The sequence below is a fragment of the Lissotriton vulgaris genome, chromosome 5, assembly GCF_964263255.1.
Source record: "Lissotriton vulgaris chromosome 5, aLisVul1.2, whole genome shotgun sequence".
In the NCBI taxonomy this organism is placed as follows: domain Eukaryota; kingdom Metazoa; phylum Chordata; class Amphibia; order Caudata; family Salamandridae; genus Lissotriton; species Lissotriton vulgaris.
In genome coordinates this window covers 1,628,707,851-1,628,733,223 of record NC_141693.1, presented here as the reverse complement: position 1 = coordinate 1,628,733,223, position 25,373 = coordinate 1,628,707,851, and the positions used below count along the sequence as shown (strand labels likewise).

Sequence of the window (25,373 nt, the reverse complement as noted above, 5' to 3'; positions counted from 1 at the left end):
CTCTTCCAGTCTGCTCGGGGTGGCACTCATGTTCTGGCTACTATCCCCCAGCTCAGGGTCAGCTTCTTCCCCCCTCAGTTCATCTTTGGGTTCCATAGCCATAAGGTGCGGTCTGGGTACCTTCTTAAACCAGGATATGTTGCACACTATCCATTGGTGTCCTTTCTCAGCCACTACATAAGTTCCTTGGACCCTAGGGCTTAGGTTCAAAAGGCGAGCAGAACTTGGACCCCGGATACCTGTCCTTCCCAACTACATAGTGCCCAACCTGGATGTCGGCTGGTCGAGCACCTCTCTTTTTGCCAGCCTGGTCATTGTTGTTCTTGCGGTGGGCCTGGGATTCTTCCACATCTATCACCGCAGTAGTCCATGCATCACTGTTGGGTATTCTGTCCCGCACTGCTCTTTTTAGTACGAGTACATGGGGTGCACACTTGGTTGTGTAGTGCGATGTTTGCCTGTATGACCTCAGGAATTGATGTAGACACATCTCCAAGTGGACTCCTTGGGCCACCCCAATCCAGAAAGGCCTTATTCAATGGCTGTATAAACCTTTTCACATCTCCAGTGGCTTGCAGCCACTGTGGCGTTATTTTCCTGTGCCTGATGTCCAGCTGTTTGAGAAACTCTTGAAATTCCTGACCTTGGAATGGCGGTCCGTTGTCTGTGCGCACTTCCTCCGGCAGCCCCAGCAGTGCAAATGTTTTTTCAAGCGCCAGTTGCAATCATTCAAAAGCTCTCGGGCCACCAATTCTGCAACAGGGAACTTTGCATGGCTGTCAACCATCACGGTCATCGGGGAAACTCCTGAAATCCAGATTCACCCATTCCCATGGTGACAAGCTGGACCTTTTGGTGATAATGGGAGTGTCCGGTGGATCCGCCCCGGTTATAATGCTGGCGTGACACCTCTTGACTTTGTCTTCCACCATCGGATTTAGGCCCGGGAACCACACCTTGGTTTTCAGCCGCGCCTTGGTTTTCTCGATTACCTGGTGCCCTTGGTGTGCCAGCTGGATCTTGCATTCTCGGAGGGCCGCGCACACTACAATCCGGGTGCCTGGGTACCCCATTTCCTGCTGCACTCAGCTCCCCTCGACATCTCCACATACTCTCCCAGTACTCCTCCTCAGTCGTTCTTTGCTCATTCCCACTCAGGAACCACTTCCATTGGTTGTCTTGCAGAGTACGGCTCACCTCCTGTAGGCACTCGTCTTCCACAGACGCTTTCCGGATGTCTTCCAACAGTAGTGCTTGGGGGCAAGCATCGTCCAGTAGTGGCTTCACGCATATCTCAGCACCTTCATCCACCTCAGGCCCTTGTGTCCCCTTAGGACTAGGGGATCTCTTGACAGATAGTAGTCAGCGTTGCTCGCCCTGGCTGGTACACAACCTCAAACTGATACTGCTGGGTATGGATGGCCCACCTTTCAATTCATGGCTGTCCACTTTGCGCTGTCCCCGCGAAGAGGGGCACTAACAACTTGTGGTCAGTTTTTACGGTGAAACGCTGTCCGCACAGGTAGATATGAAAGCGTTGCCATGCCCACTGAATAGCTAGCACCTCCCTCTCAATTTTGGCATATCTGGTCTCCACAGCAGTGAGTGATCGGCTGGCATAGGCGATGGGCACCCATTCCTCCTGGTCCGACGTCTGCAGGAGTATGGCCCCCAGCCCCACAGGACTAGCATCCACAATCAGTTCCTTGGCTGCTCCTGGCTGAAAGTATGCTACTGTTCCGCCAACATCAGCTGATGGTATCCTGAAACCAAGTCTACTTTCGAGAACCACTGCGCCCCATTCAGGTTAGTCACAATTTCATCAATTGTTGGCGTGTTGTGTCTCTCACAGCGAATGATCTTACTCGGGAGCCGCACGTCCACACACAGCCGATGGCCAATGGCAGCTTCGGCTTATGGTCTATCACCAGTGGAGACACCCAAGGGGTAGGGCCTGATACCTTCTCAATGACTCACTCCTGTTCTAAACGGTCCAGCTCAGCTTCCACCAGAGGTCTGAGGTGGAACAGTACCCTCCTATGATGAAGTGCAAAAGGCTGGACTGACTCGTCGATGTGTAGTTGGACCTCCACTCTTTTCAGGCACCCTAATCCTTTGAACAGCTCTGGGAATTCTTCCAATATTTGATCCGCCTGAGAATGATGGATGTGCTTGGCGAAATTCACTAACCCTAGATCTTTGGCTGTATGACAGCTTAATATTAGGGCTGGGCGTAGTTCGCAAAGTAGCGCTTGAGCCTCTTGAACTGCTCAGCTTCCAGTTTGTTGACCGAGGCCCCAGTGTCTATTAGTGCCCATACACACGTGTCTCTGATCCACACTTAGCATGTGGGAGGTGGTATCTTGGTGACGTTTACCCGTCACACATATGATTTCACAAATACTTTCTCGTCTTCGTCTTCTGTCATCGACGACTGCTGCCCCCTGCTGTCCACATCTTCCTCTTCTAGCACTTTCTTGGTGGACTTCGTGGACCCTGATTTCGGAAGCCTGCTGCTGCTCTGTGTTTTTCCACTTTGACACACTTTCGCAAAGTGCCCGTACTTGTTGCATTTCATGCACTGTCTTCCCTTTGCTGGGCACACTCTCAGGGCATGCGATCCCATGCCGCAGTTCTGGCACTTGCGTCTCTGGTGCTTTTTTTTTGGCTTGGCCTAGTGATTTCTTCAACACCTCAAACTGTTCTTCCTTGATCGGAGTGGGAAACACCTCCTGACCCCCGGCATATTTCTGTGCAAGCACCATTTCCATTTTACCTGTGCGTGCGTCCGCCACCACATGTGTCCTCCCTCCAGCGTGATCCCTGGTTGGCGGAGAATTAGCTTACGCAGTTTGAGTGAGTTGCACCCTGCTATCAGTTAGGTTTGGGTCTCGACCACACTGCAAGTGCTGACCAACTTTCTTAATCTGGCATAATACATATCAATCAACTCCTTCCCCCACTGCTTGGCCTGGCGCAATTTGAAATGTTTAAAGTCAGGGTTCACTTGGGGGTCAAAGTATCGGTTTAGGGCCTGCACCACCTTGTCATAGTACCTGCTACCTCCAGGGTCTGGGTCTGGAATAGCTCGTACAGTTTGTCACCACCCATAAGTAGCATGAGCGACCTCTTCACCGTCACATCCATTTCCCGGGTAGCAACAAAGTAATTTTCCACCTGCCCCAGCCATTTCTTCCAGTGTGGGGCTGCTGTCGCAGGGTCTGCCGTCGCGGGGTCTGCCAGCTGGCTAAACTCCGGGAGGGTCTTCCCAGCTAGGCCGCCTTTCTGGACCCTCCGGCCACCGATGTTCTTTCTGGTCATTCTGGCATGGCTGGCTCACTTCACACCTCTTAGCTCTGTCCACGCTCCGGACACGAAGTTACTCGCAGGGTTAGATCCCGCCTCAAGTCCAATGTAGTACCCCGATACTTGAGAGGGGTAGGTGGAGGGCCCTGTGTGCGCATGCAATGCCCAGTGGCAATACAGGATGGCAGAGGCCTATCGGCTCAAGCGGAGCACTCCAGAGAACAGCCACACAGATACTCGGTCCGTGCGGTCAGCCACGTACGCTGACGTCACCCTTTATTAAATACCCCCTGGTCTGAGCCTGACCCAGGGAGGAGCATGCAAACATTATATGGTAGTGGCCGGATGACTCACCACACAGGGGTCACTCCTCCACAGGCACGACCATTCTAGCCGGCCGACCAGCCCCCTCCCCCTGCCGGGTGAATCTCAGTGACAGCACTCCCTCATGAAGGCAGTGAAAGCAAGCCCTGGCAGTCTGCAGTACAACAAATGGCAGACAGCCCACCCTAGACACCGGAGTGTCCCAGAGGGCCCAGCAGATACCCTCACAGGCGCTTCAGCAAGGCATCAGCAGGTCGGCCCCACCTCCCAGCCGAACTGCCGGGCGAACTCAGGCATTGCTGTGCACAGTTGCAGGGGCCCAGAAGGAAGTAAAAGTGATCTCCTGGGTCTGCAGCACAGCCGGTGGCAGGCTACTCAATCCAGGTGCTGGGTAGCCCTGGAGAGCTCAGTAGATCCCTCCACAAATGCTTCAATAAGGTGCAAGCAGTGGCTTCACCCTTGTTGGCCCAGCGTCAGCCAAGACTATTCACGGCAGCGCCTCTGGTCAGGTGCGAGCGGCAGCCAATGGAAGTCTGTGGCTGGTCCACCTGTGCAATCAGAGGTAAAGGGTAGGTTGGATCGCTAGGAATATCGGGGGATTTAGAAAGGGTAAGTGGCCCAGGCAAGGGAGCTACATTACTAGGCGTCCACCATCTTCAGCTGTTGGCCACACCCCTCAGGTAGTATTTGAGTTGTTGTACAGTAGGAAGAATAGCCTGCTGATGGCTGTGGGATCATTGATTTTAAGACAGTGTTTGGGCTCTAGAGAGAGTATAACACGATTTTTAAATATCTTTGATATAGGATGCTGATATAGCACCCATCTCCTCCAAAGGTCTAGCTGTTGTAAAAACCACAATGAAAAAGATCTTCTGAGTGATGACATAGTATCTGGGGGCTAGAAACAAGGCATCTGAAGGACAAACTAGGGGTCAATCCCAAGCTAAGTAGAGATTACGATCCTTAGGCCTCAAGATTTTAAACCTCTAACTAACTAGTTACGGTCTGAGAGCTTTTTCCCTAAATAGGTCAGGTGAGTTATTTGCGGCAATAGTGTGGGGGTGCATAAGATACGGTCTATGCGGGTATGCAATGTATGTGTTGTTGAGTAGAAAGAATATTTACACATTCTGGTATTTTTACTACCTACACCATGCACCACCAGTGACCAACCTTGTACCCACACTAACAGGGTCTTGGCTTGCCATATCGTAGAATCCCCCAGAAGTGGAAGATGTGAGCAGCTGAACTGCGTTAGAGTCTTCTCCTGGTATCCAGGGATACTTTTTCTAGTCTACTAGCACTGCACTGCACTGCACTGACATGTGCCAAAAAGTAATCGTTTTCAGTTTTTGGGGCATACATTCTGCCCAATACCACATGCCCACCATCTAGCTTGCCCTGAATTAAAGCGTACCTGCCATCAGTGTCCATGCATTGGTCCAGTACCTCAAAGGGACCTCCTGCTCTTATCCACCCCACTGATCCCCTTGCAAATGCCGATTAGGTAGTATAGTATAATGGCCCTCTCCATTCCTTGCTGAATTTATAGCCCTTCGAAGAATTCTGGCGTGTTTCTTGTCAAAATGCTATCTGGAACTTACGCCTAAAAGCTGAGCATAGATGCAGTGTTGCATATATACTGAGCCCATCCCCCTCACATTCCAGGTTGTAAAATTATAGTGGTATAACGTAGCCATATGCGTTGGAGTGGATGCAAATAGTGTCCCTCCATGGCAACAGCCCGAGGGGATTGTGATAGTGCAGACTGGGATAACACACTCCTATCTCTTGTTGGCTACCCCATTTTTCACCTACAGGAGTACTGCACCCCCAGATGAGAGGGGCAGATCACACAGACCTCCTCTTCTGCCACAGTGACTCTAGGCGGAAATACCTGTTATGTGGAAGCAGGCTTTGTGCAGCACTGTTTCTCCCTGAGTCTGGGGAATCACACTGTCTCTCCAGTAGGCCAAGCCAAGCACAACAGGTGGTCGCCGGCCTGCACCACCCTGGGTACCCTAACAATACAGGGAGTGGTGCAGCACAGTCTTGTCCACAGCAGGGGGGTCGCAGGGGCTTCAGGGGAAGAAAAAACACCCATGACTCACTGGCCACACCCTCCGATGATCTCCACTCAAGCGATGGGTTCTGGGACATGCAGTCCAGCAAAGGACGCTGCCCAACAGTGGAAATGCCCAGAGTCTCTCAATAGTGCAGAGCAGAACAGGGGGGAGGGGCGCCTCAATCCATGATCCGGCGTTGTCACATGCACTGGCCACCGTTCCCCTTGTTTTTAGTGCTCAGGGTTGGCCAGGTAGGCAGGGCCTCCACCCTCCCCCTCTGCAATGTGCCAGATACTGCAGGCCTCAGCAGAAAAAGGCAGTGGACCCAGGGGTCCGACTCCCCCAGTCTGAGACCATAGAGCAGCACTCAGGGTTTCACTGAGGTTGACTGTCCCCAGCAGGTTGTAGGACCCCAGATACTTGAGAAGGGTAGTTGGAGGGCCCTGTGTACGCAAGCAATGCTCAGCAGCAATACAGGACGGCAGAGGCCTATCGGCTCAAGTGGAGCACTCCAGAGAACAGCCATACAGATACTCGGTCCGTGCCGTCAGCGGCATGCACTGACATCACCCTTTATTAAATACCACATCCCATCTATTGCATCAACTGGAATATAACGGGTATAACTGATTATTCAATAAGCGCCTCCCCCAGTCCAGGCAGTCCAGTATGAGTGGGGACACCCAAGACTCCAACATGGCCCCTTCAAGCCAACGACTTACGGCACAAAATCCGGCAGCCTGGTGTTCGGCACTGGCTTGTTGCGGAAGTCATAACAATGGTGTTGATTCTGGCCTCCTCCATCTTCAGTCCCCTCCGGAGGGCTGCTGCTACAGGGTGCTGCCTCCTAGTGCTCCTCCCTCTCTTCCAGTCTGCTCGGGGTGGCACTCATGTTCTGGCTACTATCCCCCAGCTCAGGGTCAGCTTCTTCCCCCCTCAGTTCATCTTTGGGTTCCATAGCCATAAGGTGCGGTCTGGGTACCTTCTTAAACCAGGATATGTTGCACACTATCCGTTGGTGTCCTTTCTCAGCCACTACATAAGTTCCTTGGACCCTAGGGCATAGGTTCAAAAGGCGTGCAGAACTTGTACCCCGGATACCTGTCCTTCCCAACTACATAGTGCCCAACCTGGATGTCGGCTGGTCGAGCACCTCTCTTTTTGCCAGCCCGGTCATTGTTGTTCTTGCGGTGGGCCTGGGATTCTTCCACATCTATCACCGCAGGAGTCCATGCATCACTGTTGGGTATTCTGTCCCGCACTGCTCTTTTTAGTACGAGTACATGGGGTGCACACTTGGTTGTGTAGTGCGATGTTTGCCTGTATGACCTCAGGAATTGATGTAGACACATCTCCAAGTGGACTCCTTGGGCCACCCCAATCCAGAAAGGCCTTATTCAATGGCTGTATAAACCTTTTCACATCTCCAGTGGCTTGCAGCCACTGTGGCGTTATTTTCCTGCGCCTGATGTCCAGCTGTTTGAGAAACTCTTGAAATTCCTGACCTTGGAATGGCGGTCCGTTGTCTGTGCGCACTTCCTCCGGCAGCCCCAGCAGTGCAAATGTTTTTTCAAGCGCCAGTTGCAATCATTCAAAAGCTCTCGGGCCGCCAATTCTGCAACAGGGAACTTTGCATGGCTGTCAACCATCACGGTCATCGGGGAAACTCCTGAAATCCAGATTCACCCATTCCCATGGACCTTTCGGTGATAATGGGAGTGTCCGGTGGATCCGCCCCGGTTATAATGCTGGCGTGACACCTCTTGACTTTGTCTTCCACCATCGGATTTAGGCCCGGGAACCACACCTTGGTTTTCAGCCGCGCCTTGGTTTTCTCGATTACCTGGTGCCCTTGGTGTGCCAGCTGGATCGTGCATTCTCGGAGGGCCGCGCACACTACAATCCGGGTGCCTCTCAGAATTACCCCATTTCCTGCTGCACTCAGCTCCCCTCGACATCTCCACGTACTCTCCCAGTACTCCTTCTCCTCAGTCGTTCTTTGCTCATTCCCACTCAGGAACCACTTCCATTGGTTGTCTTGCAGAGTACGGCTCACCTCCTGTAGGCACTCGTCTTCCACAGACGCTTTCCGGATGTCTTCCAACAGTAGTGCTTGGGGGCAAGCATCGTCCAGTAGTGGCTTCACGCATATCTCAGCACCTTCATCCACCTCAGGCCCTTGTGTCCCCTTAGGAGCTAGGGGATCTCTTGACAGATAGTAGTCAGCGTTGCTCGCCCTGGCTGGTACACAACCTCAAACTGATACTGCTGGGTATGGATGGCCCACCTTTCAATTCATGGCTGTCCACTTTGCGCTGTCCCCGCGAAGAGGGGCACTAACAACTTGTGGTCAGTTTTTACGGTGAAACGCTGTCCGCACAGGTAGATATGAAAGCGTTGCCATGCCCACTGAATAGCTAACACCTCCCTCTCAATTTTTGCATATCTGGTCTCCACAGCCATGAGTGATCGGCTGGCATAGGCGATGGGCACCCATTCCTCCTGGTCCGACGTCTGCAGGAGTATGGCCCCCAGCCCCACAGGACTAGCATCCACAATCAGTTCCTTGGCTGCTCCTGGCTGAAAGTATGCTACTGTTCCGCCAACATCAGCTGATGGTATCCTGAGACCAAGTCTACTTTCGAGAAACATTGCGCCCCATTCAGGTTAGTCACAATTTCATCAATTGTTGGCGTGTTGTGTCTCTCACAGCGAATGGTCTTACTCGGGAGCCGCACGTCCACACACAGCCGATGGCCAATGGCAGCTTCGGCTTATGGTCTATCACCAGTGGAGACACCCAAGGGGTAGGGCCTGATACCTTCTCAATGACTCACTCCTGTTCTAAACGGTCCAGCTCAGCTTCCACCAGAGGTCTGAGGTGGAACAGTACCCTCCTATGATGAAGTGCAAAAGGCTGGACTGACTCGTCGATGTGTAGTTGGACCTCCACTCTTTTCAGGCACCCTAATCCTTTGAACAGCTCTGGGAATTCTTCCAATATTTGATCCGCCTGAGAATGATGGATGTGCTTGGCGAAAGTCACTAACCCTAGATCTTTGGCTGTATGACAGCTTAATATTAGGGCTGGGCGTAGTTCGCAAAGTAGCGCTTGAGCCTCTTGAACTCCTCAGCTTCCAGTTTGTTGACCGAGGCCCCAGTGTCTATTAGTGCCCATACACACGTGTCTCTGATCCACACTTAGCATGTGGGAGGTGGTCTCTTGGTGACGTTTACCCGTCACACATATGATTTCACAAATACTTTCTCGTCTTCGTCTTCTGTCATCGACGACTGCTGCCCCCTGCTGTCCACATCTTCCTCTTCTAGCACTTTCTTGGTGGACTTCGTGGACCCTGATTTCGGAAGCCTGCTGCTGCTCTGTGTTTTTCCACTTTGAAACACTTTCGCAAAGTGCCCGTACTTGTTGCATTTCATGCACTGTCTTCCCTTTGCTGGGCACACCCTCAGGGCATGCGATCCCATGCCACAGTTCTGGCACTTGCGTCTCTGGTGCTTTTTTTTTGGCTTGGCCTAGTGATTTCTTCAACACCTCAAACTGTTCTTCCTTGATCGGAGTGGGAAACACCTCCTGACCCCCGGCATATTTCTGTGCAAGCACCATTTCCATTTTACCTGTGCGTGCGTCCGCCACCACATGTGTCCTCCCTCCAGCGTGATCCCTGGTTGGCGGAGAATTAGCTTACGCAGTTCGAGTGAGTTGCACCCTGCTATCAGTTAGGTTTGGGTCTCGACCACACTGCAAGTGCTGACCAACTTTCTTAATCTGGCATAATACATATCAATCAACTCCTTCCCCCACTGCTTGGCCTGGCGCAATTTGAAATGTTTAAAGTCAGGGTTCACTTGGGGGTCAAAGTATCGGTTTAGGGCCTGCACCACCTTGTCATAGTACCTGCTACCTCCAGGGTCTGGGTCTGGAATAGCTCGTACAGTTTGTCACCACCCATAAGTAGCATGAGCGACCTCTTCATCGTCACATCCATTTCCCGGCTAGCAACAAAGTAATTTTCCACCTGCCCCAGCCATTTCTTCCAGTGTGGGGCTGCTGTCGCGGGGTCTGCCGTCGCTGGGTCTGCCAGCTGGCTAAACTCCGGGAGGGTCTTCCCGGCTAGGCCGCCTTTCTGGACCCTCCCACCACCGCTGTTCTTTCTGGTCATTCTGGCATGGCTGGCTCACTTCACACCTCTTAGCTCTGTCCACGCTCCGTACACGAAGTTACTCGCAGGGTTAGATCCCGCCTCAAGTCCAATGTAGTACCCCGATACTTGAGAGGGGTAGGTGGAGGGCCCTGTGTGCGCATGCAATGCCCAGTGGCAATACAGGATGGCAGAGGCCTATCGGCTCAAGCGGAGCACTCCAGAGAACAGCCACACAGATACTCGGTCCGTGCGGTCAGCCACGTACGCTGACGTCACCCTTTATTAAATACCCCCTGGTCTGAGCCTGACCCAGGGAGGAGCATGCAAACATTATATGGTAGTGGCCGGATGACTCACCACACAGGGGTCACTCCTCCACAGGCACGACCATTCTAGCCGGCCGACCAGCCCCCTCCCCCTGCCGGGTGAATCTCAGTGACAGCGCTCCCTCATGAAGGCAGTGAAAGCAAGCCCTGGCAGTCTTCAGTACAACAAATGGCAGACAGCCCACCCTAGACACCGGAGTGTCCCAGAGGGCCCAGCAGATACCCTCACAGGTGCTTCAGCAAGGCATCAGCAGGCCGGCCCCACCTCCCAGCCGAACTGCCGGGCGAACTCAGGCATTGCTGTGCACAGTTGCAGGGGCCCAGAAGGAAGTAAAAGTGATCTCCTGGGTCTGCAGCACAGCCGGTGGCAGGCTACTCAATCCAGGTGCTGGGTAGCCCTGGAGAGCTCAGTAGATCCCTCCACAAATGCTTCAATAAGGTGCCAGTAGTGGCTTCACCCTTGTTGGCCCAGCGTCAGCCAAGACTATTCACGGCAGCGCCTCTGGTCAGGTGCGAGCGGCAGCCAATGGAAGTCTGTGGCTGGTCCACCTGTGCAATCAGAGGTAAAGGGTAGGTTGGATCGCTAGGAATATCGGGGGATTTAGAAAGGGTAAGTGGCCCAGGCAAGGGAGCTACATTACTAGGCGTCCACCATCTTCAGCTGTTGGCCACACCCCTCAGGTAGTATTTGAGTTGTTGTACAGTAGGAAGAATAGCCTGCTGATGGCTGTGGGATCATTGATTTTAAGACAGTGTTTGGGCTCTAGAGAGAGTATAACACGATTTTTAAATATCTTTGATATAGGATGCTGATATAGCACCCATCTCCTCCAAAGGTCTAGCTGTTGTAAAAACCACAATGAAAAAGATCTTCTGAGTGATGACATAGTATCTGGGGGCTAGAAAGAAGGCATCTGAAGGACAAACTAGGGGTCAATCCCAAGCTAAGTAGAGATTACGATCCTTAGGCCTCAAGATTTTAAACCTCTAACTAATCATGATATTAGAGGTTCCATAGAAGAAAACTCATTCCAAGATGATCTAAATGCCCTACTACTGACCACTGCAATCTGAGCATAGCAGCTAACAACCCCTTGTAATACTCCTCCTATAAACATTGAGGGATATTAGGAGTGTCCGTAGTGATACGGAAAAAGAATGTATCTCTGCACTATACAGCAAAGGAAGCTCTATGGTTATCAAAACATTATTCGTTAAAAACCTTTTAGAAGCCTCTAGGGAGGTAGAGACAGAGAGGGATATAATATTCTACATTAATTCTTCCCATTCGCACATCAGACCGATAGTCTTAAATCTACTAGGGTGTCTGGAAGTGGGAGAGAATGTCATATGAGAGTGCAGAATCCACTCCTGCTCTACCTGCAGATGTCCTAGGAGGGGAACACATGGTCTCCTTGTCTGAAAAGGAAGAATCAGGAGGACTTCCACTGGCTCCTTCTGCAGTCTCGCCAGGATCCTGGGAATCAGGCAGTGCTTAATTTGAGCCTGTGGTTTCCAGCTTGGCACTGGCACTTAATTAGGTGCAGTAAAACTAACATGATGATGAACGGAATGTTGCACATTGGCAAAAGATTCACCCCCAGTCACAGATCTGGGTTTAATCTATCGTTATTTTGCTCACCACGCCACCACAGTTCAGACATGGCCACATGCAAATCAGTCTTGACGCTGTGCCTCATGGAAACAGTCCAGCCCGAACTGCCAAGCCATGTCTTCCCTAAACCGGAATCAAGCATCCTAGGACTGGTTTCTGGCTATCAGCCATCATCAGCCAGGATATCTTGACTCCAATGGCGTAGTGAGCACAAAACCTACGTCTGGGCATACCCTTCCTACATAGGGCGAGCAGCAAAACACACACAATGATGGACGGAATGATGCACATTGGCAAAACATTAATCTCCAGTCACAGATCTGGGTTTAATCCATCATTATTTTGCTCACCACACCACCCCAGTTCAGACATGGCCATGTGCAAATTAGTCTTGACGCTGTGCCTCATGGGAACAGTCCATCCCGAACTGTCATGCGATGTCTTCCCTAAACCGGAATCAAGCATCCTAGGACTGGTTTCTGGCTACCAGCCATCATCAGCCAGGATAGCTTGTCTCCAGTGGCATAGTGAGCACGGGACACACGTCTGGGCATACCCTTCCCACATAGGGCGAACAGCAAAACACACAAGATAATGGACGGAATGTTGCACATTGGCAAAACGTTCATCCTCAGTCACAGATCTGGGTATAAGCCATCGTTATTTTGCTCACCACGCCACCCCAGTTCAGACATGACCATATGCAAATCAGTCTTGACTCTGTGCCTCAAGGGAATAGTCCAGCCAGGACGGCCAAGCCATGTGTACCCTAGACCGGAATTAAGCATCCTAGGACCAGTTTCTGGCTATCAGCCGTCATCAGCCAGGATAGCTTGACTCCAGTGGCGTAGTGCGCATGGAACCCTCGTCTGGGCATACCCTTCCCACATAGGCCGAACAGCAAAACACACAAGATGATGGACAGAATGTTGCACATTGGCATTACATTCACCTCCAGTCACAGATTTGGGTTAAATCCAATGTAATTTTGCTCACCACTCCACCCCATTTCATACATGGCCATATGAAAATCAGTCTTAACCCTGCGCCTCATGGGAACAGTCCAGCCCGAACTGCCAAGCCATGTCTTCCCTAAACCGGAATCAAGCATCCTAGGACTGGTTTCTGGCTATCAGCCATCATCAGCTAGGATATCTTGACTCCAATGGCGTAGTGAGCACAAAACCCACATCTGGGCATACCCTTCCTACATAGGGCGAACAGCAAAACACACACAATGATGGACGGAATGATGCACATTGGCAAAACATTAATCTCCAGTCACAGATCTGGGTTTAATCCATCATTATTTTGCTCACCACACCACCCCAGTTCAGACATGGCCATGTGCAAATTAGTCTTGACGCTGTGCCTCATGGGAACAGTCCATCCCGAACTGTCATGCGATGTTTTCCCTAAACCGGAATCAAGCATCTAGGACTGGTTTCTGGCTACCAGCCATAATCAGCCAGGATAGCTTGTCTCCAGTGGCATAGTGAGCACGGGTCACACGTCTGGGCATACCCTTCCCACATAGGGCGAACAGCAAAACACACAAGATAATGGACGGAATGTTGCACATTGGCAAAACATTCACCCTCAGTCACAGATCTGGGTATAAGCCATCGTTATTTTGCTCACCACGCCACCCCAGTTCAGACATGGCCATATGCAAATCAGTCTTGACTCTGTGCCTCATGGGAACAGTCCAGCCAGGACGGCCAAGCCATGTGTACCCTAGACCGGAATTAAGCATCCTAGGACCAGTTTCTGGCTATCAGCCATCATCAGCCAGGATAGCTTGACTCCAGTGGCGTAGTGCGCATGGAACCCTCGTCTGGGCATACCCTTCCCACATAGGCCGAACAGCAAAACACACAAGATGATGGACAGAATGTTGCACATTGGCATTACATTCACCTCCAGTCACAGATTTGGGTTAAATACAATGTTATTTTTCTCACCACTCCACCCCATTTCATACATGGCCATATGAAAATCAGTCTTGACCCTGCGCCTCATGGGAACAGTCCAGCCCGAACTGCCAAGCCATGTCTTCCCTGGACCGGAATCAAGCATCCTAGGACCAGTTTCTGGCTATAAGCCATCATCAGCCAGGATAGCTTGACTCCAGTGGCGTAGTGAGCACAAGACCAACGTCTGGGCATACCCTTCAAACATAGAGCAAACAGCAAAACACACAAGATGATGGACGGAATCTGGCACATTGGCAAAGCATTCACCCCCAGTCCCAGATCTGGGTATAATCCATCGTTATTTTGCTCACCACGCCACCACAGCTCAGACATGGCCATACGCAAATCAGTCTTGAAGCTGTGCCTCATGGGAACAGTCCAGCCCGAACTGCCAAGCCATGTCTTCCCTGGACAGGAATCAAGCATCCTAGAACCAGTTTCTAGCTATCAGCCATCATCAGCCAGGATAGCTTGACTCTAGTGGCGTAGTTAGCACGGGACCCACTTCTGGGCATACCCTCCCCACATAGGCCAAAAAGCAAAACACACAAGATGATCGACGGAATGTTGCACATTGGCAAAACATTCAGCCCCAGTCACAGATTATGGTTAAATCCAACTTTATTTTGCTCACCACGCCACCCCAGTTCAGACATAGCCATATGTAAATCAGTCTTGACCCTGTGGATCATAAGGACAGTCCTGCCCGAACTGCCAAGCCATGCCTTCCCTGGACCGGAATCAAGCATCCTAGAACCGGTCTCTAGCTATCAGCCATCATAAGCCAGGATAGCTTGACTCCAGTTGCGTAGTGAGCACGGGACCAACATCTGGGCACAGCTTTCCCACATAGGCCAAAAAGCAAAACACACAAGATGATCGACGGGATGTTGCACATTGGCAAATCATTCAGCCCCAGTCACAGATTTGGGTTAAATCCAACTTTATTTTGCTCACCACGCCACCCCAGTTCAGACATGGCCATATGTAAATCAGTCTTGACCCTGTACCTCATGGGAACAGTCCAGCCCGAACTGCCAAGCCATGTCTTCCCTGGACCAGAATCAAGCATCCTAGGACCAGTTTCTGGGTATCAGCCGTCATCAGCCAGGATAGCTTGACTCCAGTGGCGTAGTTAGCACGGGACCCACATCTGGGCATACCCTCCCCACATAGGCCAAAAAGCAAAACAAACAAGATGATCGACGGAATGTTGCACATTGGCAAAATATTCAGCCCCAGTCACAGATTTGGATTAAATCCAACTTTATTTTGCTCACCACGCCACCCCAGTTCAGACATGACCATATGTAAATCAGTCTTGACCCTGTGGATCATGGGACAGTCCTGCCCGAACTGCCAAGCCATGTCTTTCCTGGACCAGAATCAAGCATCCTAGGACCGGTCTCTAGCTTTCAGCCGTCATAAGCCAGGATAGCTTGACTCCAGTTGCGTAGTGAGCACGGGACCAACGTCTGGGCACAGCCTACCCACATAGGGCGACCAGTAAAACACACAAGATGTTGGACGTAATGTTGCACTTCGGCAAAACATTCACCTCTAGTCAAAGATCTGGGTTTAAGCCATCATTATTTTGCTCACCACGCCACCCCAGTTCAGACATGGCAATATGCAAATCAGTCTTGACCCTGTGCCTCATGGGAACAGTCCAGCCCGAACTGCCAAGCCATGTCTTCCCTAAACGGGAATCAGGCCTCCTAGGACCGGTTTCTGGCAGTCAGCCGTCATCAGCCAGGATAGCTTGACTCCAGTGAAGTAGTGAGCACGGGACCCACGTCTGGGTATACCCTCCCCACATAGGCGGAACAGCAAAACACACAAGATGATGGATGGAATGTTGCACATTGGTAAAAAATTCTCCCTCAGTCACAGATCCGGGTTTAATCCATGGTTATTTTGCTCTCCACGCCACCCCAGTTCAGATATGGCCATATGCAAATCAGTCTTGACCCTGTGCCTCATGGGAGCAGTCCAGCCTGAAATGCCAAGCAATGTCTTTCCTGGATCAGAATCAAGGATCCTAGGACCGGTTTCTGGTTATCAGCTGTCATCAGCCAGGATAGCCTGACTCCAGTGGTGTAGTGAGCAAGGGACCCACGTCTGGGCACACCTGTCCCACATGGGGCAAACAGCAAAACACATATGATGATGGACGGAATGTTGCACATTGGCTAAACATTCACCCCCTGTCACAGATCTGGGTTTAATCCATTGATATTTTGCTCACCACCCCAGTTCAGACATGGCCATATGCAAATCAGTCTTGACGCTGTGCCTCATGAGAACTGTCCAGCCCGAACTGCCAAGCCATGTCTTTTCTGGACTGGAATCAAGCATCCTAAGACCGGTCTCTAGCTATCAGCCGTCATCAGCCACGATATCTTGACTCCAGTGGCATAGTGAGCACGGGACCCACGTCTGGGCATACTCTTCCTACATAGGGCGAACAGCAAAACACACAAGATGATGGACGGAATGTTGCACATTGGCAAAACCCACTCCCAGTCACAGATCTGGGTTAATCCATTGTTATTTTGCTCACCACGCCACCCCAGTTCAGACATGGCCATATGCAAATCAGTCTTGACCCTGTGCCTCATGGGAACAGTCCAGCCCGAACTGTCAAGCCATGTCGTCCCTGGACCAGAATCAAGCATCCTAGGACAGGTTTCTGGCTATCAGCTGTCATCAGCCAGGATAGCTTGACTCCAGTGGCTTAGTTAGTACTGGACCCACGTCTGGGAATACCCTTCCCACATAAGCCGAATAGCAAAACACACAAGGTGATGGACGGAATGTTGAACATTGGCATAACATTCACCTCCAGTGACAGATTTGGGTTAAATCAAATGTTATTTTTGCTCACCACGCCACGGGAGTCAAGCTATCCTGGCTGATGACGGCTGATAGCCAGAAACCAGTCCTAGGATGCTTGATTCCGGTCCAGGAATATATTTCTTTCATTGACTAAACTGATTGAATATATTCACATTCTCAGTAGTCTTTCTCTTGTGGCTGTTGCCTTTCTTTTGTTCCCATACTTGTATCAAGTTTTCCTCTTCCCAATTCATAAGGTAACTGAAAATATGGCCATAAGGCATTTTAGAACCAGGGTTTTATGCTACTGTTGAGCCTGTGACATCCTTATTAAACCATTGGGTTGTTTAGTCTCTTTCATTGTGTTACCTTTGTGCTTACCCCCACCATCTCTTTTCCTGCAAAAAACATTCATTCTGGATCAGATAGGATGTTGTGAGGGCTCTGAATGCCCAGCAATCTCCAAATGTAGGACAGTAGTTTGCCTGTGACTAAGGGCCTGACTATGTGTTTTGCGGTGCGGTGCTGGGTCGACTCCACTGCCGCACTGCCAAATCTGTGGTCAGGCCGACTGCCAGATTAGGAGTTCTCTCCTGTCTGGCGGGCTTTTTGTTGTTGTTACCATAGCGGTGCCACTGAAAATGGGCACCACAATGGGAACGTCTAAAACAATTCTGGCACAACATGGACTGAAAAGTCAATACCATGCAGGAACTGGGGTGCGTGCACACAGGGGGCACATGTTGTGCTCTGCTGCATGCACCCTATGGTGCGGAGGCACAAAGGGGTTCTGTAGGGCGCCCTTTGTTTCCTCTCTGTCAGGGTTTTCATGGAGGATGAACCGCCATGAAAACCATGGTGGAGAGAAAACTCCTAATACCGCAGCAGATCCGCAAGGCATATTGATGCCTCCTGACTGCTGCAACACTGCCAGCTAATGACGGTTCCCTGGCAGCTGCAGCGGGGCAATAGCGGTCCCACCGCCCTAATTATAAGAGGGTGGATGGGAGACTGCCATTGCCCTGACCCTACGAGTCTGGTGGTCCTTGGACCGCCAGACTCGTAATTGAGCCCTACGTGTTAGAATTCAGGATCTGTTTGTAGTTTCCGCCCACCTTTTGCCCATTTGAGACCCCTGGATGCTGGTTTTCTGATTTATAGAGTTGCTTGGGCTCTGCTGGCCAGGCCCAGGGGCTATGCTATGTAGAAAACACCCACTGTTATGTTGAAACACACACATGCATTAGGGTACACTGTGTATTGGGGTACATTTACCATTGGCATGGCCTACCCTATAATTCCCTAGTAGATATTAGGGCAGGGGGATTAAAACTACTTATAACTCCCTAGTATGTAATTGGGCATGGCAGTTTAGAGCCCTTTCTGCACTTGCATGTGTGCACTGCTGAGTGCCTGAGGTAATTTTAAAAGTAGCCCTTTGTTACAGTACTGCTTTTAAATGTTAATTGTGCCTAAACTCAACTTTGGTGAAAGGGGCACTAAAAAAATTCTAAACTACAATATATTTGCATATTAGGTGCCCCGGCTCACCCCTAGGTGTCCCAGGGGTGCAGGGTCATATAAATATAAGCAGGGACCTTATAAAAGATGTTTTATTTGCCCTGGGGATATAGAAATTGCACATTTCACTTTATCTATTAGAGTAAAGTGCCTCTCAAAATCGACGTTGGTGCTAGGAGCACTGTGGGGTGAGGGATCCTGTAACTAAAAGCAGGGGCCTCGTATGTTTTATATGCCTTGAAGATGGAGAAATTGCACATTGCAGTTTCCTTATTGCAGATGCCTAACCCCACAGGATAACATGGCAATAGTTTATGAATGCATAAATATTGCTAGGAATTCAGTATAAATACCGTTCAAGGAGGCAGGAGACTGATATTGATAAATACAACAATATGCCATTGTTGAATTCATCCTAAAGTATGCAGAGTAGAAGTTACAGGACTTTCTTTTCTGTAAACCAAAATTGAGCCTTCCTGCCCTCTTCCCTGATTGGTCAGGATTAGCCAGGCTGCTTTGATGAAGTGATAAGTGGCGCTCCCAGGGAGATGCTAACTAATAGGAAAAACTGTGCTACAGAAATGCGAGGGGGGGTATAAAGTATGAAGCTTCAAAGAGGGATAGGACAGGCAGGGAATGCCAGGCCTATCTACACCCCAGTCGGATGGAATGCTTAAGGCATGAATTTACAGAAGGTAGGGGAGCACAGCTATGGAAATGAGCCATACTGGAGGTTGGTTTAACTAGTTCTTGCTCCTCTGCTGAGATTTCAGTCATACTGAATTTTGGAGCAATAGTGCTTCCTGGAAGAAGATTATGCCACACTTTGAAGGGAGTGGTCATGCTCTGGGGTATTGGCCTGCACCTCACTAGATAGGAGTGCTCTCCTGTCTCACCCCAGAGAACAGTGAATAAATATCTGAAAAGGGCAGAATCTCTCAGATCTGTCGCTTGAAACTAAGATTAGAAGAAACTTAATTTGCACGTTTAGGCCCTGCATTTTGACTGACTGTGCCTGCTGCATTATCTAACAATACAGCCCTTTGGCTGTACCTTGCTTCAAGGTGGAATAATGAGTGGACTTCCTGCAAGCTACTGGTTAACGGATCTCACGTGGACCATAACTACAAGGAATTGTGGTTCCGAATTTCAAGGACCATCTTGGAGATTGAATATCCTTGGATTGGGTTCTGGACAGTTTGAACCCTCAAGACGAACTTCAGGAAGAAAGTCCAGAGGTTTGGAGCAACTTTGAACAAAAGCTCCATAAAGCGAGTGCCAAGCCTGCCACCTTCAACCGCAAGATTGCATGTCCTGACGGTTGTGGTGGTGGTGCCAATGCAGTCCGACTCCCTAAGTTAATACGTGCTTGCTAGCAGCCAAGGTACAAAGAGTGGAGCATGGGAATAATATATTTAGACCTTTACCCAGCCCTTGACTATGTTGGTGGCCTTATTGCCTGTGGTAGAGGCATATTTACCACTACTAAGAACCCACTTTTCAACACTAAGGAGATATATGGATGCTTAGTGAGCAAAATTTGCTTTGGGTTCTATATGCATGCTTACCCAGAGCACATACCTCTGCAAAAACAAACTTTCACACACACAATGGTCACTGACAGAATTTCACACTCAAATGTATGTTTAATGTTGCATATTTTATTGATACACCAAGCAATCTCATCTGCACCCAGATGTTTCTGAATAGCCCCTATACCCCTATTCCCTGACTTCCTTTTCCTGGCTTATTAGTGTACCTTAAATGAGGTTCAGCATTGGACACACACACACATGGCGGGCATACTGGTGAAGGCTTTTGGTATCTTTATGGAACTATTCAGAGGTTTATATCTCCCACAAGTTACGCTTGGGAGAAAAGGTAGGATTACCCCGGGCTGTTTTGTGTTCGACAATGTCGCATTGCATCAGAAAACACATATGAATCCCATCCGTAGCCTAAATCCAAATCTAGCTCCATCGGGGGAAGCTGGGCCCAGGGGTCAGGAGTTACCAGGCAGAAACTGTGTGGCCGCATATTTTTCCCATGGGTCCCCACTGATGAAGGCTTACCTTACTAATTTGGCAGTGTGGATTCAATGATGATGCGTGGCTTTAAATTCCAACACAAGAGTTAGATTCTGAGACACATTTGTTTGTATTTTGTGGTTGGCCTCCTCTGGCAGGAACACCACTACTGATCTGCAGGTCCCCTAAGATATTTTTACTTAACATATATAGAACATCATTTTAACCTTTGTTTTTCCATGACATTCAGTTGTTTTATGTTTATATTCTTAATTTAATTTTTTTTGCACCTCATCTATCTTTACGGCTACCATCTTGGTAGACCATTTGCCCAATCTTCTTCAGGCTCAATCTGAGAACTGCAGGTTAGCCAGACAAATAGTATATTTTATGTATTGGCCCATGGGTTTAAATAGTGACCAATTAAAGTCACTGATACGATAACTGTTCTCAAAAGCAAGGAAGGATAAGCAAGGGTTGCTAAAATTTTGTCTTGTCCCTGTAAGTAACACAGTTATCTCTGTGAAATCTTCTAACATGACGCATGTGTTCCCGATCATTGTTCACCTTTGTTGATGTCAACGGGCATTTTGTATTATCATCATGCCTGGGTCAGGAAAGCATAATAAAATGAGGGGCCCTCTACAGATGTTCAGCAGCTAGACCCCTGGATATCGGATATTGGATTGCAGGGCTAAACGGAATGAGTTTCAAATAAATTAAAGTAACAAAATGTTTTATTTTATGTGCATAGTGTTATTTTTCTATCCACTAAATTCTACTTAACAGTATAATAAACTTATAATGACATAATAATGTTCTCAGTAAACACTTGTTTGATCTGTTTTGAAAATGCAATAATTTAACTCAAGCTAGTTCTTCGATCTAGAATAACATTTAGAGGTTTTTACTGTATAAGCAGTAAAAGATATGAAAACTGCACTTTTTTTCGTATAAGCAACTTTGAAGCTTAGCTATACACCTGCTATATCTTAATGCCCTTTTTCCACATCAACGATGCACTAAAGCTGCATCACGGTATGCAACAAGATAATGACAAAATTACCATCGGATAGGTGGCCATAATCGCATGGAGAAGACACACAAAAACACAAGGTAATAACCTCACCTTGCGATATTTCTCTTTACCTTAATACCGCTATTTCCAGGTGTTTGTATTACAATAAAATTCAAAAGATAGCTTCTAAAGTACTGAATCACAAAATTGGAAGGCTGCTAAAAAGTCTTACATACCTGAACTGAAGGTTTTGATCAGCCATTTTAGTGGAGATCGTACAGTATCTTCCCGAAAACCCGAGTCAGTGCCACAATATTCTTCATACTTTTTTTTAGGGTCAAAATGTTCTCCATATTGAGCTATCACTGAAGAAACTGAGGCCATGTTCGCGTTCTCAATTTTCTGTTTCTTGACTCTATTATCGTGCTTCTCTTTTCTTGTCTGTGCCACTTTTCCCTCTTTGTACTTTATAGGGTAACTGGAGCTGTTAACATATGTTAATTTAGAACATGTGATAAATGCTAATATTGAGCATGAGACATCCTAATCAAACCATCCAGGTGTTTAGTCCCTTCCATTGCATCATCTGTGTGTTTACCTCATACCCTCTCTTTTACTGTTTATGATGTGCCCTAGCACCACAATAAACATTCACTCTGACTTTGTAGGGATGTTCTGAGGAGCTCCAAATGCCTAGCTGTTTTACTTGGCCCTTTCAGTAGGGTCATCTCCAAACTTTTTGCCTTTAACCTCCTGTGTTCTGTAGCCGTTTTTGGTGGCTTTTAGGACTCTGAACACTTTATTACTGCTTACCAGTGCTAAAGCACTTGTGATTGCTCCCTTAAACATGGTGAATTTGGCTCATACCCAATTGGCGCACTTAATTTACTATAAAGTCCTGAGCAAAGTGGTGATACATATACCCAGAGCCGGTAAATTAAATGATACTAGTGGGCTTGCATCAAATAGTATGCCACATACTAAAGTAGCTTCTTTAAACATGCCTCAGTTCTACCATTGCAGCCTCTGTTGGCAGTTTAAACTTTCATGTTGACCTGGCAAAATAAACCTTTTGCCAGGCCTAAACCTTCCTTTTTGATACATATAAATCTATACATCCCGAAGGGCAGGGTGCATCATCTTTAAGAATGTGGGCATGTATGTTTGAGTTTTACATGTCTAGATAGTGGAAAACACTTAAATTAGTTTTTCACTAATGCAAGGCTTAGCTGTCCCGTAGGATAAAATTGGATTGCCTAATGACATTTAATACGTGATAACATTCAATTAGCAGCAAGTGAGAATGTCAATGTTGAGTCTTAAGAATTGTAATTAAAAGAACCCTCTTTAATGGTAAAGTTGGATTTTACGTCCGAAAATTAAAATTCTGAAAATGCCACTTTTAGGCCGCCGACACTAGTGGCCCCCTGATGCCGAAGCTCCATGGATCCGTGGCCTGCTGGACAGACACTGGCGACATCCTGGGTGCACTTGCGCTGAGTTGCGGTGCAACTGCTCTCCACTCCTGTGGGGGGCTTTGCTGCCATGAATGCCCTCATTGAGGCCTGGAGGCCCAAAGGGGAAGGGAGCATGGGAGTGTGCGGGCCAGCTGACGGAGCCGGGTCTGAACATTAGCCTGCTCACTGTCACCGACCTTGAAGACCAGAGCTCTGAGCTCCCCACCACAGCGGCATTGGCTGTACTGGCGAGGCTTCTGTGCCCCCGCCAGGAGGTGCCCCATTGCTCAGCAATGTCACGGGGTGCCTGCTGCCTCTGTGGAGCTCACGGTGGCTGATGAGAGCAGCACAGCATGCAAGGCCTTGGTCCCAGCCCCACCCTATGCTGGATTGAACTGTGCCCAATGCCTCGACAGATGAGAGGGCCCAGGACACCGCACCTTCCATCCGCCGGTCCCAAGGTGGGGTTGAAATACCATAGAGGGCTGGGTTCCAGACTGTTGCGGTCTGTGATGGTCTTCCCTCTTTGTCGAATGGGGCATTTCCACAGCACCACGAAACGTGCCCCGTCATTACCTGCAGTCTGAGGTGGGGAGAGCCAGCCTTGTTGGTCATCCGGGGGCTCATTATTCCTCCCCTGTCCTCTATTACACTCCCTCTCTCTGCTCATTGCCCCCCCACACTTGGGGGAGATACCGTTTACTTCAGCTGCAGCTCTCTCCCTCCTTGGCCCACCTATCCTCTCCGATTGTGTACTGCCTTATCTGCCTGGAGTGGAGACTTTTACCAGGCTGTTAGGGGCCTCATCCTGGTGCCCCACAGAGGAGTATTTGAGCCCTGCTTCAACCCACTCATCAAGCTGCTCTGGAACTGACTGCACCCCGATCATCAATACAGAGGCTGTCTGACACAGGCCTGGGGAATGCTTCTTGTTTCTGCCTCTCCCCCTCCCCCCCCCCCCTTGTGCTGGCTGTGGGGGCATATACCACGTGGCCCTGGGAGACAGATTTGTGCCACTAATGGAAACTGTCAGGGACCTCACCTGGCTGTTGGGAAGTAATTCTGCCTGCGTCTGCCACTACCTGCCTGCACCAGTGCTGTGCTGTGCTCCTGGCCCTTCTCCAAGGGCCCACACCTGCCCTGTGATTGCGCTGTCTCCAACTGGGGTTATCATCTGGTTTTTGGTGTGGTTTCAGGACCTTCTTATGCCAATGCTTGTGTCTCCTGTATTCACTTTATCTACATGACCTCTTGGAAGATGTCATGACAGTTGTTCTTTTCTGAGGAAGTGGCCCTCCACAAGCCTCCTGCCCAGTCCCACCTTGCTGCCCGGTTGACTGGATGCATTGCATCCTCCAGGAAATCAGGGTGGTGGTCCACTAACTGGAATGTATATATGCCAAGATCACGGACTTCACCTCTGACAAAAAGTCAATATGGACAGAGATTGGGTTCTTTCAGGGCTGCCTGGACGGAGTGAAATCCCACCTTTATGAGCTGGTAGCACAAGTAGCCAAATGCACAGGTCAGAATGTGGGGCTTCAATGCCTCTTGCACAAAATTATTGACCTGGAGGACTGAAGCCGGTGGAATAGCATTCGCTTCTTTCGGATTCCCTGAGCAGATAAAGCAGGACGATGCTGGGTGCTTCCTCTGTGGCATTATTCCATGCCTCTTGGGGCTCTCCTTCATTCCTCCCCTGGAGTTCCATTGTGCTGATAGTATCTAGACCCGTCCCCCAAAGCCTACTGACAAGCCTTGCCTGCTCATCGCTTGTTTCCTGTGCCATGTCCAGGTCCAGCAGATCCTAACCTTCGAAAATGCCCATGTTCCCTATGACTTTGAGGGCCACGAGATCCGCAATGCGAGAGACTGCTCAAGAAAAAGAAACCAATAAAAATGCCAGGCCTTCCTGGCCCTCTGCCCAGCCCTGCACAAGTGCAAAAAGAACAATTAATAGACAGAATACTGAACAATGTCAAACATTCCCCGCCTTACAGAGACCTAGGCATAAATCCTTCGTTTTTTCCCCATGTCATTCCAGTTTCAACCCAGCCATATGCAAATCAGTCTTGACCTTGCTACCCTTGGGAACAGTTCTGCTCAAACCCAAGGCCAGATTCATTCACCATTCCAACCATCATTTCTGCCGCAGCACTGCACAAGTGGGACCTCAAGTATGGACTGGTGGAACTGGCGTACACGTGGACCACCTTGGATAGCTTCTCCAATGATTTCTTGGTCCCAGGTCACCTCAAGGCCTTTCTGGACTCCTTGCAGGACTCCAACATGGACACTGCCCCACCCGCCTCTACATCTCACTTTCCAGATTGGGATCTGACTTGTCCAATGCTACTGGGCAAGCAGTGCAGGCTTGGAAGATTGCAGAAGTGGCTTTTCCCCACACCTTCCCACCTCAGGAAGGACTGTGCCATCAGGGCAGTGATGGAAATTACACAGGTATCTGGCAGGTGCAAGTCCCATTCTCCATTGAAGGTCATAAAGGCACCTGACGTGGTGGGTGAAGACAGCAGGGAGACCTCCAGAATTCCTGCAATACCAACTGGCTGAGTTATGTGTTTGTGATTGTTTTCTCTTGTGTCTGCTGTTGGGGTTTCCTCTACAATTGGCTCCATCCTGCCTAATGGCCTGTCTCTCATTTCTTAATGTTGGCCTACCACCACCCGCTGGGCTGGTTTCTGGGGAAGGCCTTGTAGGGGCTCTCTCTTGCTAACT

At 49.5% G+C, this 25,373-nt stretch overlaps 1 protein-coding gene across 1 annotated transcript in view; it reads right to left on the bottom strand.

The window, feature by feature from the left end:
- LOC147716863 (nicotinamide N-methyltransferase-like) overlaps positions 1–21,609 on the bottom strand; it is a 72,632-nt gene extending 51,023 nt beyond the window's left edge. The window contains exon 1 of the mRNA XM_086923770.1: positions 21,417–21,609. Within this exon, the coding sequence (XP_086779896.1) occupies positions 21,417–21,564 (148 nt within the window). The 5' untranslated portion in view covers positions 21,565–21,609. The remainder of the gene's footprint in view (positions 1–21,416) is intronic.
- Between the last annotated feature and the right edge of the window lie 3,764 nt (positions 21,610–25,373).